Raw genomic sequence first — 13,282 nt, 5'->3', positions numbered from 1 at the left:
TTAGAGAAGCCAAGAACTCATTTGTGAAACCACCCTTCTCCTGCCTTCCTGTTGTAGAGCAATTTATTTTCTTTGAAACTACGTGTTTCTTTCTGCTGCAGCAGTCTCACAGCACATTTATCTTCGTACATTTGTAAGCTCTCTGGGAGAGGGCCTCTTGATCCTTGTCTCATGGAGTCTGTCAGCACTTTGAAATGAAAAGTAGTAATGTTAATAGTAGGTATAAAAGCTGATTTTGTTATACCTCTTGGCAGCAGCCAGTGCACAGAGGAAATGAGCTGCATGGAGGATGTGACCAGAGCACTCCAGTAGCAGAGATCCAGAACACCAGGCTGCTCATCAGACAGTCCCAGTCCTGGTGCACCATTGATAGGGAATCATCATGAACTGAAGACTCCAGAACTGAAACGTGGTTTAACTCTACTTCTGATGCCATGATTTGGAAAGTTTTTTCCTCATGGTCTAATGAGCTGCAGGAGGAAAAGCCCATAAAACTCAGAAATTTCCTAACAGAAGAAAAAAGGAGTCCTCACCCTTCTTGGTGAATCACTGGATTTACCTTGGCTGGGTGTTGGATCCCAGTGTCTACAAAGTCCTAAGGAGACTGTCCTGTCCTGCTCCTAGAGTTTCATGGTGAATGTGTCTCCACTATGTCCTGGTTAGCATAATAATGTTAAGTATGTCTTGGTGACAGACCATTCCTATGTTCAGTGAGGACCCATTCTAAACAAAATGAGGATCCAGTGAAATAAGTGGAATAAGTCAAGATCAAACTAAAGCATCACAAAGCAAAGGCATCACAATAAAAAGTGTAAATAAACCAGTGAATGAAAGATAAAATTTTTTTTCTTGGAAAATACCTCATGGACTCAGTATGTATTTTTCAAGTGTGATGCCCAAAATTAAGAAAAAGAAAATTAAAAAAAAAGAAGTACAGGAAAAGAAGAATACCAAAGCACCTTTGGAGGTCAGGACACCTGTATACAGCTGTAAGTTTGGAAAGGAATTCAGGAATCCATACAGGGAAATGCTAGCCCAGGCTTCTACCTGATCTGAAGCTACTGCAGGTGTTGTGGGCAAGGCTGAAGGGGCAGCTATCTAAACATGCCTCTGCCACATAGCATGAGCACAGCCTTTTAAAAGAAGCCTCCTCAGCATTCTGCCAATATGCCTTCACATCTGCCAAAATACAAGCTGCCTGCACAATCAGAGGGCATTGCTGCACATATGGTTTTGACAGATTAAAGTATGTGAAATATTTTCTCATTTCTCTTTCCTGGGTTTCTCAGTTCTGTTGTGACATGGAGACTAATTTTAGGTATTGAACCAATAATACATGATGACTTTTAGCTCAGTCATAATTTCTGTTCCCTTTGCAATGTGCATCCCTAATACAACTAACTCCTGGGATGAAGAATAACCTTCCCTGGGAAACACCTGAGGAATTACTAGCCCAATGTTTGGGATACTCTTGGAACAGTTATCGGGAGCAATGTGGCCATGAATCAGTTCTGGCAGCACAAGAATGGGTTAGAAACAAAATTTTTAAATTCCCCAGTGCAGAGAGCAAAGAAATCTAAATTTCTGGTACTGTAGAAAGAGTTCAAGGAAACAAAGGGGAGATTCTTGTAGGTGAACAAAAAAAGAGTTGAGCTGAGTCCCTCAAGAAAGAGACCTGAAAGCCATACAGAAGAGATCTCTAAGCCAGAAGGAGCAAAAAAGGGAGCAGAGAATGCTAGAAATAATACCAGTTTTATCACTGACTTCACGGGACCAGAACTTCCCTTTCTCTGCTGCCCCTTAACCCCTACTTTTTGTCATGTGGAATAAACTGACATGACTCTATACTGATCTTTAAAGTACACATGCTGATAGACTTTGGGAAAAGGAGTTAATAGGATTTCATCTAGCCCTCCTGCAGCTCTCACACAGGTGACTGGATTTCAAGCTTTTGCAGTGTTCTTTTTATTGATACTTATCTCCTAAGTTCTGATTTATTTATGTTTATTAATAAATTATTTCCTTAATGAAGTAAATTATCATGACAAGGGTAACTTTAGAAAGGAGGTAGTTTCAACCTTGCTTTTGGAAAGTCTGAATTTTTTAACATGCAGCATATCTGGAGCTTTTAAACTTCTATTTCATTTTCTCTTGATTAGCTACTTGCCATATATTTGTTTGTTTTAAACTAAATCACATTTTCTACTTCCACAGCAGGATTCATGTTTATTTATAGCAGCAAGGGACAGTAATTGAGAAATAGCAAGATACACCCATGAAAGAGGTCTACTTGAATCTCTAATTTGTGTTAGATCTGGGAGAACAGACAGTGTAAGTTACGATTGCTGGAAGGTAGTGCTCATCTCTGAGCAGATGGAAGCCAGATATTTTAAAACTAACTGCAACAATTGACTTAAATATAGCCCTGTCTCAAGCCAAGCAAAATCATTCCATTGCCTTCACTGAGTTTCAGATCAGCACAGCAGAGCATATTATAGCTCTACATTTCATTCTTTACAAAGTGCACCTATCACCCACAGTTTGTAGATAAGGCACCTGAAGCAAAGAGAAGTGAAATAATTTGATGAAGCTAAGAACAACTAAGAAACAACTAAGAACAACACTAGCAGAGACAAAAATCAGAAAATAAAGTGCTTGTTCCCTCCCAGAATTTCTCATTTCTGTAGACCACACCAGTCTCTGTCAGTCTCTACACACTCTGTGTTCTGCAGGTGTAAGCATTAGGGGAAAAGCTACCAAGTGTCTGACAAATAAACTTGTACTACAAAGCCCACTAAAGGCACTGCAAAGAAGACATATTCATGTTGGTGAGCCCTGGACAGAGCAATATGGGAAAACCTGGAGATGAAGATTAAGTTTCCCAGTTTGCATCAGTTCATGCAAAAGGCAGAACAGCAGTACAACTGAATGGAAAAAGCAGAACACAGAAAATCCAAGTGGAAAATGTTAAGGTGAGCCACAAAAATAGTCTTAGCAACTACAAGGGGAGGCCATATCTACAGCAGCTCCAAGTCTAATTTATAAAAACATCTTGCAGTTGACAACAGGGAACTAAAAAGGGTCAAAAAAACATTGTCCATTCAATAGCCAGTCTTCTGTCCTTCTGCTACAACAATGAAGAGATTTGCTGATCCCCACATGGGTATTTCCTTTGCCTCAGGTATTTGTTTTGCACAGAACACTGATGAACAAAATTATTAAATAATACATATTCATTATGAAAGGGCCAGTGTTAAGTGACATTTTTAAATTGCATCATGTCTTCAGACTATTTATTTTGCTAAAAATAACTTTAAAATTAACTGAGTCTAGATAGGGAAGAAAAATTAAACTCATGCCTTTGGATCCCAGTTTTGAATTCTGTTATCTGCATCCCCTGTACAGACAATTACATACTATAGAAGTCCAGTGATTGGAATATAAGATGACTCCCTATATTGCTTATGTAAAAACCCAAAATTACAGAAAATAGACATTGATTACTGGCACTCTGGTAGGAGATATATAATATAAACTGTCATATTCACAGATAGGTCTGTATAAAAAATCGACTGGTTTATTTTCATTCTTTATTGTTGGAAATTAAACCTTTTTCTAGTGAGCCTTTTGTACCTGTTGACTGTGAAAATGCTGGTGAGTTGCAATTTATAGAACCTGAAAAACTCAGTATTGTAACATCAAAACACAAATTGTTATGAGAACATGTATTTTACCTAAGAATCAACATACTAAGAAACACATTACCAGATTTTTATATTTTTCCATTTATAAAAAAGAAAGTAAAACCTGAGTTCTAGTTTTAGAAATCCATGAAAAGAAACAGAACTCTATTTAAAAATGAAAGTTATCTTCACAGTGCTTACAATTGCTTTCTGCCTCTGTCTCTCCCTTTGTCTGGCCCTTTCAGATTCCCGTTTTTCATACTCTTTGCGGTATTCTTCCCTCTTCAGCCTTTCATGCTGATATTCCTCATAGCTGTCATACCTAGGAAACATAACTTAGTCATTAAATCAAGCCCCTGACTTTGTGAATGTAAAATTAGGAATCCATTTGCTGGAATGCTTCATTATCTCTTAAAAAACAATTGCAAAGCAACCTTTTGGTAGAGCAGGCAAAAGGCACTACCTGGGTCTGCGACTGCACGGTGATCTGGATCGCGATCTTGCACGTAAGGGAGAACTTCTGTATGCTTGTTGTCTACAGTGGCTGGACTCAAAATAGCAACAAGATCTGCAGGAAAAAACACATTCACCTCTGTCATTCAAATGTTTGAATCTATTGACACTATTTCTAACTCTTCCCTGAACTTACGATTTCTTCTAAGCTACCAGTGAGATTTTCCAGTGACAGGCTGCGATCCCCTAGTCAACTAAAGGGCCTCAAGTGATTCCTCCCCCACAACCCCTCTGTAATGTTCCTTATTGAGGCTAACATAGAGCAGAGAGTCAGCCACTGTCAGCTTCATCTGATAGGGACTGCAGCTAGATTGGCACCAGGCAGCTCACAGATAATGGGAAAGGTTAGTTGTGTACATCTCTCACCAATTGCTCTGTCGCTGACCTGACTGGCTCCACTCTGAAAAGTGTAAACTTGGCACATTTAAAGGATAATGGCAACAAGTGTTTCTGTAGCAACCCTCTAACCTTCAGAGTTAATCAGCTCAGGAACAAGTTGCACTGGAGCACCAGATTAAGTAATTTCTTGGGTTTTTTCCTTTCTTTCCTTTTATTTGATTTTTTTTTTCCTCTTCCTTTTAATTAACTGTTATGATGGTACTGTACCTTGAAGAGGATCTACTACAGGGCGACCTTGATCTCGATCGGGAATATGGAGAACGGGAACAAGACCTGCGTTGAGGAAAGGACCTTGATCTAGAGCGTGTCCTTTGGGATCTTTGAGAAAATAAGGATTTGGGTGGAGACACTGAATCTCTGCATGGAGAGTTAAAAGAAGAGCAAGATGGTGATATATCAAATAATGAATAGGCTTGTGTCCCATCCCAAGGGTAGCATAGTTTATCACTTTCATCTTCACTGTCATCAAAGAGACCATCCATTGCTAGTCCTGAATTTATAAACATAGGTAGTTTGGAGAATTGTTCATTACTGTAATCACTGTCTCTCAGATCTCTGGTCTTATCTGCTTCTTCATCAAAAACAGCTTGGCTGGGGTGACCAAAATGCTTATTCAGTTCAGCCCGAATTTCCTGGTCTTGGAGCTGTTTTCTGTTATTACTGTGGGATGCCTGCTTACTTGTCTGTAAAGTCTCTTTCTTGAAATACTGGTCTTGTTCTAGAGAAGAACAAATCTGACACTGCCACCCAGGTGAAGAATCCTTAATTTCTAGTTGTCCAGAGTCCTGAAGTTCCTGGGATACTTTAATGTGTATTTCCGATTTTGAATTCACAGATTGACAGTAATCATGGTCACCAAACAGCCGCAAACTGGGCCGTTTTGTCTTTCTCTCCTCATGTCCACTGGACAGTACTGAAGTCTTGCTAAGCTGTGCATACAGCTCAGTCTGTTCTGGACCCTTCTTGATTGGGTTATTTCCTTGAGAACCGGAAGACTCACTATAACGGGGCTTTTTTGAAGCTGGTACAACAGTCTTGCATGATGACTTTGGCTTAGGTGAAGTCCTAAAAGGATTATCCTGGTTGGCTTTATGAGGAGGGGTCGTAGGTGGAGTTAGGCCTACAGGGGAAAAAGGAGGAACAGAATGGTTATGAGCACACACAGAATGTTCATTAAGGCAGGTCATGTGCTTCTTCAAAATAGTTAGAAAACAAGATTCATACTGTGTCACTTTAATTTAACACTACAAATATTGTGAATAGGAGTATTTAAGGTGTGAGACACCACAGGCCTGGTAACAACAATGGCAAGAGAACTAATGCACTGATATTAATTTTCAGTGCCATTTCTGCCCCTCTCCTTCCTCCATGGCATCTGCCTCTCTATAGATTTGATAGGGAATATCAAGACACAAGAACCAAAAGACTTTTTTTATTAAAAATCAAAAAGATTTCTCTATAAAAATAAAAAGTCAAAAGACTTGCACTGTCAAAATCCTAAAGATATTAGGCAAAAACCTGGATAAAAGCAGGCCCAGGAAAAATATGTAAGTGCTACCAAAGAAACCTCAGTGGGACACAGAACTTGATTGCAAGGAAGTTGCAACTCTCCAACTTGACTGCAATGACTCTTTGTCTCCACAGTTCATTAACTTAGTAAACCATTGCTAATGTATGTATAATACATTCTTGTAAGCATAACTAATACATTTTTCCTGAAATGTGGTTGTGCAACTGAAACCCACTGAACAACAAGAGAACTGCAACTGTAATGAACCATTGCATTTAGAACTAAATATTAGTGACAGTCATGAAGCAGGGAGTCAAAATGAACCAGGAAAGTATTCAAAGACTACAGATAGCACTAACTACCAGAATTGTTCACGTAACTATAATAGATTATACCACCCTAATCAGAAAGGACTACAAGCCATTCCAGTAAAACGTGGGAACTGAAGAAAGCATCTTCCAACTATTTTTTAAAGAATATAACTCGGTATTTTTTGTAACAATAACAGAATTACAGTGCACTGCAGCTACTGTGCAGGAACTCATTAACTCTTCAGGCTGGTACTGGTATATTATGTATGAAAAATTTGTTTCTGTCCAATTGACCCTAATGTAATTTATAAGTTTATATGCTTAAAATTAAACAAATTAAACAGAAATCAGGCAGTTTTCCTAAATAATCCAGTCTGTCCTTAAGCACTCCAGTGGCTGATGCTGCCCACAATTTCTTCTTCTACCCCAAGCTTGAGCTCTCCATTACTTTCTTAGCAAGAATGAAAAGAGAGCAGACACACTTACAGGAAATGTGTATTTCAAACATGGCTATAGTGTTTTGTTTTGTATTTTTAACCATGCAACTGAGCTCAGCAGATCAATGCAAATGGAATACGTTTTATAGTGTTTTGCTGTAAAGAAGGAAAAGAGTCCATCAATGCCTGGTGGTCCCTAAGGATTATAAATGGAGACTGGGAGTCCCATTGCATTAGCTGCAATGAATTTGTTCCAGCAAAAAAGATAGCAGTACCAAGGCATGAATACTTGATGTAAAAGAGAAGCTTGATTTTTTTTGTCTGCACGTTTGGAAAAAACAATTATAAGCTACCCGTGGCTATGTGAAGACTTTGTCTAATGCCACAAAATCCAGGGAAACTGAAACAAAGAGATTGACACTTAAGACTCCAGTTACCTAAAATTTGGAATTAATAGTGAAAAGTTTCATGCAAAGTCATCACTGTTTAATAGTCTTCATCTTTTACTTCCTTTCCAAAAATTCACTTGAATCAGCCATTTGCATTTCATGCCTTATTCATCTCCTCACTAACAAATATTTTTTTTTTTCACTATCAAATTAATTTTTGGTAAAATGAATAGAAAAGTTGTCTTCAAAATTCTGCAGTAATAATTTCTAGGTTAAAACTTCAGGCTCAGATTGAACAACTATTTAAGTAAGCAAAGACTCTAAGTAAAAAATTCAGAACTGTCACTTTTACTCACGAAATTATACATCCCATGAGAAGCTTCGGGGTTAGTTACTGATGTTTTTGGATGAAGTTTTAAACAAAGAGTGAAGCAAAAACACAACCATTCCACGACAAGCATGCATATTTAAGAATTTCAGGCGAAGAAACCCCACAGATAATCCAATATTCAACATAAAATATTGTTTCCATTTCAACTTCTTTAAAGCTAGCCCCAGCAGGAAGCAAGCTAAACACAGAGCAAAATGATTTCCTGAAGCCTGACAGGAAGTCCAACAACCTTTAGAAAAGAAGGAAAAAAACCCAAACCTACAAAAACCCAAAACCAAACAAACAAAAAACCTTGCAAAAGTACAGACTGAGCTAAATTCACTGGCACTTCTCTTGCTGGCAGAACTGTGCTGGGGACAGCTTAAGAAAGGGCTTCCTCGTGGCATTTTGGCTTTTTTCCTGGTTTTCAGCAGAAGCAGGAAGTGCACAGGCAAGTAGAAACAGATAAAAGTTGGAAAATGCTCATTTAACTTTTGAACAAACCTCCACCGTGGGATGGAGGGGGGAGTCAAGTTTTGAATCCATGTCACTGCTATGGGGTCCACTGCCACGGTGTCCTATGGCCAAACTCCAAACCATGAACTCTGAGAAAACCAGTTGGCTGCACACTCGCCCATCTTCACTCTAACCCCAGGTAATCTCCACTGAGGGCCACGATCCCACATCAGTGGCATTACAATATTCCACAACTGCTGGATTATTTCACGCGTGCCGATTTCCCCGCCGACGTGTACATTTCTGTGTTGACAGTACAAGGTATATTCTGTGCTCTCTCTTGAACTTAGCAGGTTTTGACAGATTTATGGAAGGACAGATGGCCATTACAGGCTGAAGGCTGACAAGAGGCAGTTCAGAGCATTGTTAACACACTTGCACAAACTCTCAGCAGTGCAGCGCTGTGCAGAATGTAATTCAGACTATAGCTTTTTTATTGCTGCCTATTTTCTTTTGTCAAAAGAGCCTGCTGTGCACAGCAACAAATGGCTGCCATTACCCAGAATGTAATGGGTGTCAGACAAATCACGTAACACAAACAATCAAGAGTATGTAGGTCATATTTCAACAGAGCACAACCTTAGTAATATTTATGATTACTGCATTGAAATGTGCTCTATAATAAACAAGTACCTCTACATCACTCACACTTATGTACTTCTGCACAGCAAATCTGTTAGAAGTGGTACATACTCTACAATCATCCCCCTTAAACAGCCTTTTTTCTTTTTAAAGTAAAAGGCAAGTATTCTCTCATGACAACCTACAAAACCATTTTCTTTATTCGGACTTTTCTTTAATTGAATGGCTTTGGTAAATGGTATGTTTGCACTTTGCCTTGCTACATCTATATACTACGAACTGAGTTGGTGATCTTGTGACTGAAAACAGCTTATATCAGTGTGCCAGCACTGCTGCCAAAGCAGCAACACCCTCCCTGTGCCCAAGAAACAAAAGGTGTTTGCATGTGTGTCGAGTGCCACCTTGATCAAGTGACTTCTTTAAAGAAGTCTCCAGGAGAGTGAAACTACTTTTTTGACATATTCCAAAACTCCTCCCAGAAAAACCCCAAAACGCAGTAACTGATTTAGCACAGCTAGGTTGATAAACAGATATTAGGGGAGTGCCTCTGCATAAAACGTGACATTTTGACTTTTTAGAACTGATTTGCAATGCTGTTTTAGATAGACACCAACCTTTCCAAACCTCTACTGTAACTTATTATTTAAATGTTTGATGATGTTTGTTGTGCTTTGAGGAGGCTGGGAACTAATGTCTTTTGGGGAACGCAGCCCTGGAACCTACATGTGCAACGGGCTTTTGAGAGGCATTCAAAAGGAATTCTTTTATACCTTCTAAGTTTGGAAATGCATTGTCAAGGGAAGCATTATTTAAGGCCGCTTTAAAAGCTGAACACATGATAACAGCTCAATTCAGTAACAGATTTGGAAGAGCTTTTGTGTGGCACAAGACTGCAGAATCCAGGAAAATACAATTAAATTAAATAGCCATCATATAATAAAAAACTACATGCTTGTTGAGTATTCAGTTTAATCCTGTTGTCAGTGCTGCAGAGAATAAACACAGATGCCTGAAAAGATCAAACAATTTACTAGATTTTATTCCCTCTGGACAACTCTCTGCATCTCACATCTCATTTTATCAGAAATCATTCTGAGGCCAAACAAGTTCTTACATGATAGATTTTAAGTATTTGTTCTGACAACTAAGAGGTAGCACAGATCTAGAGGTGGGCAAATAGCAGGGTATAAGTATCCTCAAGGGTGCTCAGGAATTCCAACTCACTATTCAAGCTGATTGTTTTCATACAGCCTTTTCTGCCAACTTTTTGGAGTATTCAAATTTTGCACACAAGAGAGACTGGCGAGGAGTTTTATGCTCAGCTAAATTACAGGGATCTGTGTGCAAATAAGAGACTTTTCACCAAGTCACCTGGTGTATATAAGAGTGTAGAAATAGCTTTCTAGTTACTGACTGAGCCTCAAGCATGTAAACTCACTTCATTCACTTAAACAATGGCTTTGAGTATTCAGGAGTGAAGGTTTAAAAAGAAACTGAGAGAACAGAGAGTGCCATGCCACCTAACTCTGGGCATTTAGAAGTTCAGCAGGAAGTCTAAAGCAGTCACTGAGAAGCCCTTGACCACTAAGAGCAACACAGCCACCTCCAGAGGGTGAAACATCCTCTTAGTCCCCATGCCTTAAGATGTCCATCAACCTGACTGGTACCAAAGAGAAAAAAGGTCTTCCAGTGACACAAAACCCTCCCCTGCTCCTGGAAGACATTAGGTGGTTCAAGCCTATGGCCTCTTAGCAAGGCATTGGCAATGCAGCTAATGGTGCAGACAGAGAAGAACTTTTGCAAGCCTCTAACTCTGAATGAGATCTGCCTTACACAGGAATTTCTTCCACTACATTTTCATCACCTCCCTCAATATCACATTGTTCTGGTCCATTTTCCTTAGAACAGCATTAGAAATCAGCCACAGGAGTTGGAATTTTAGCAAGAGACTACCATAGGCCACTTACTCAAATTGCATTCAAATTCTTACATGTAGTCTGAAAACACAAATATATTTGTTCCTTGTAATTTGAAAAATCAATGTTTTGGCAGTTTTAGGGAGGACAGACTTGAATCCACAACTACTGACAAATCTGTTGCAAAGCAAGATATAGCACTGGCAAGAGAACAGTTTCAGTTTGACTTTTAGATACATGAATCCAAAATGTGTGTGTGACGAAGACTGATGGCTCATGTGGGAAATGCTTTTATTTATTTATTTTTCTACTCTATAGTTAATTCATCAGTGAGGGAACCAACGTTGTTTTCAGCAGAGAGATCAAGGGAGCTGCTATTTATATTAAAATACTTTGTGCTTCGATAGTGTGAACAGCACTGCTAATGGTCTTTTCAATTCAGCACTGAGATCAAGGCAACTCCTATTTAAATTATAATAAATAGTGCTCATACACTGCAAGCTGCCCTATATAAGAACAATGAGCAATGCGGTTATCTGGGTATAATTTGGAGTTGCCAGGGTCTCACTAAAGAACTCCAAGGTACTATTAATCACTATTGCCACTATTTTTTCCTAATTTTTTTGTTTGATTTTGTTGTGGGGTTTTTTGGTTTTTTTTTTTACTGAAGTGGGTCCCAGTTCTGCCATGATTTACTCATATATGCTGTAAGTTCTTCAGTACTCAAGGTTGTGTACTCTGTAATACTTCCAGCAGACTCATGACACAAGACACTACCACAATACAAATGAGTTAAAAAGACATACACAAGCACTCATCTTTTTATAGATTCATATACATATAAGAATATATAAAAAAAAGTCGACGTGTATGTGAAAGCAGTGATTAATACATTACTAAGGGATGAAATACAATCTCCAGAAACCTTCTCACCAGGTACTGTGAAGACCAGAGTAAGTGCAACATGAAATCCAAGTGCCACCATCATGAACATGGCTTGGTAACACCACTCCAAATCCCTGGCCACACACACGCCACCAACTCTTATTATTCCAGATTATCATCAGTTTATTTACTAGCTAGACTCTATTTACTTGCTGAGTAGAAAAAAAATATTGTTTTCATAGTATGACATTCTTTTTCACACTTGTTCATTTGTGCCATTTCACATCATTTTTAAATGAACTTACCCTCCTGGTTATATTGTCTAAGGCAACTACAGAGCTGTTTTGTTTCCTCCTCTGTGCACAGCTGAGGGAGAGGAATAAATCTTGTAACACCAAGACCATTCCTGTTGCCATTATGGAAGCAATACAAGAGGACTAACCAGGGGTCAGACAGACTCCCAATTTCTGTCTAGTCAGCTGATGGGAAGAGCAGGCTTCTGACTTTCTGGCTGGGAGAAAACATTGCTCCCTTCAGTGATCTCAAGGGCTGCTTGTACCACTCTCTGCTGTAGTCACCTCATCTGCCCCTTTCAGTTGGTAGAACTAAGCACTGACTTACCAAGGTGCTTACAAATGGAGAGCCTTGTACAGATCTGCTTTCCAGTAATGATAAAAAAGGCTTCTCCATGCTTGTGTTGGCTTTGCAAAAGCAAGGTGCATTGGAAGGACGCTTTGTTTTGTCACACGAGGAATTATTAAGGAATTATTAAGACAGAGCAAAGTGTGCATGTTTAATACTGAACTAATAAAGAGGCTTATGAAAAAGTGAAATGATGGGTGTAGGGAGGTAAAAGGCCAAAGTAAATACACAAATCTAGCTCTGGGACCTGCTGTTGTGTAAAGCTGCCACCGAATTTAGAGGTACCAAGCTGATTTATGGTACCTGAAGATGTATTTTGCAATGCTCCCCAAAACCCTGGAGATCACATAATACATGATCCACTTTTATCCTGAGAGAAACACATGCCAGATACATCTCTTTCAATATTACACAACTGAGAAAGAAAACAATCCTAGCAAGAGCTCAGGTGGAGGTCAACATGTGCTCTTGTGCTCCATTCTGGACACTTCAGGAAAATGCAGGCAAAACACAGTTCAGAGAGAAAGCAATAGAACAGATCTAAACGGAAGGAACTGACTGTAGCAGAAAGAAAAGCAGATTAATTGAATGATTGCAATGTGTGATACATGAACTAAACCAGCATATGATTTTAAAAAAATCCCCAAATCTTCCAAATGTACAAACACCAGGGATCTGAAAAGTAGAGGAGGATAAAGGGAGGTTGTGTGCTAATGGAAGAAATAAAGAGAAAGCAAGCATATAAAACAAATATCAATTTATAAAGAAATTTACCTACAAACTGTGGAATAGTTTTTCAACGGTACAGGAGAAAGCTGTTATTTGTGACATACTAATCTAGAATTGACAAAGCACTGAAACATGCAGTCACATACAGCCCTAGACCAGACTGGAGACAGACTGGATGACATAAATTTTCCATTTATAATATCTATTACACAGTGCTGTGGGGTTTGTTTTTGAAAGATGGTGCTCAGCAGTACACAAATCTGTAGGGAAATGGGGAAGTATAACAGATAAATGGTTTCATTCATATTTTCCCAGAAATTATGCTCTCTTGTGTAGGTTTGGAGCCATATTTTCAAGCATGTTCCTTCTCGGGTAACTGGATAAATAGTCAATGCAAAGC

At 38.9% G+C, this 13,282-nt stretch overlaps 1 protein-coding gene across 4 annotated transcripts in view; it reads right to left on the bottom strand.

Moving 5' to 3' along the window:
* The window catches only part of PPARGC1A (PPARG coactivator 1 alpha), a 363,077-nt gene that overhangs the window by 12,874 nt on the left and 336,921 nt on the right, over positions 1-13,282 (bottom strand). For all 4 annotated transcript variants that reach the window (XM_071743829.1, XM_071743831.1, XM_071743830.1 and 1 more), the window contains 3 exons: positions 4,803-5,715; positions 4,147-4,251; positions 3,885-4,005 (listed from right to left, as the gene is read on the bottom strand). In XM_071743829.1, the coding sequence (XP_071599930.1) occupies positions 3,885-4,005; positions 4,147-4,251; positions 4,803-5,715 (1,139 nt within the window). The remainder of the gene's footprint in view (positions 1-3,884; positions 4,006-4,146; positions 4,252-4,802; positions 5,716-13,282) is intronic.

This window comes from Heliangelus exortis, chromosome 4 (genome assembly GCF_036169615.1).
Source record: "Heliangelus exortis chromosome 4, bHelExo1.hap1, whole genome shotgun sequence".
Taxonomy (NCBI): Eukaryota; Metazoa; Chordata; class Aves; order Apodiformes; family Trochilidae; genus Heliangelus; species Heliangelus exortis.
The sequence above is the reverse complement of the archived record's forward strand: the minus strand, read 5'-3'. Positions and strand labels throughout refer to the sequence as shown.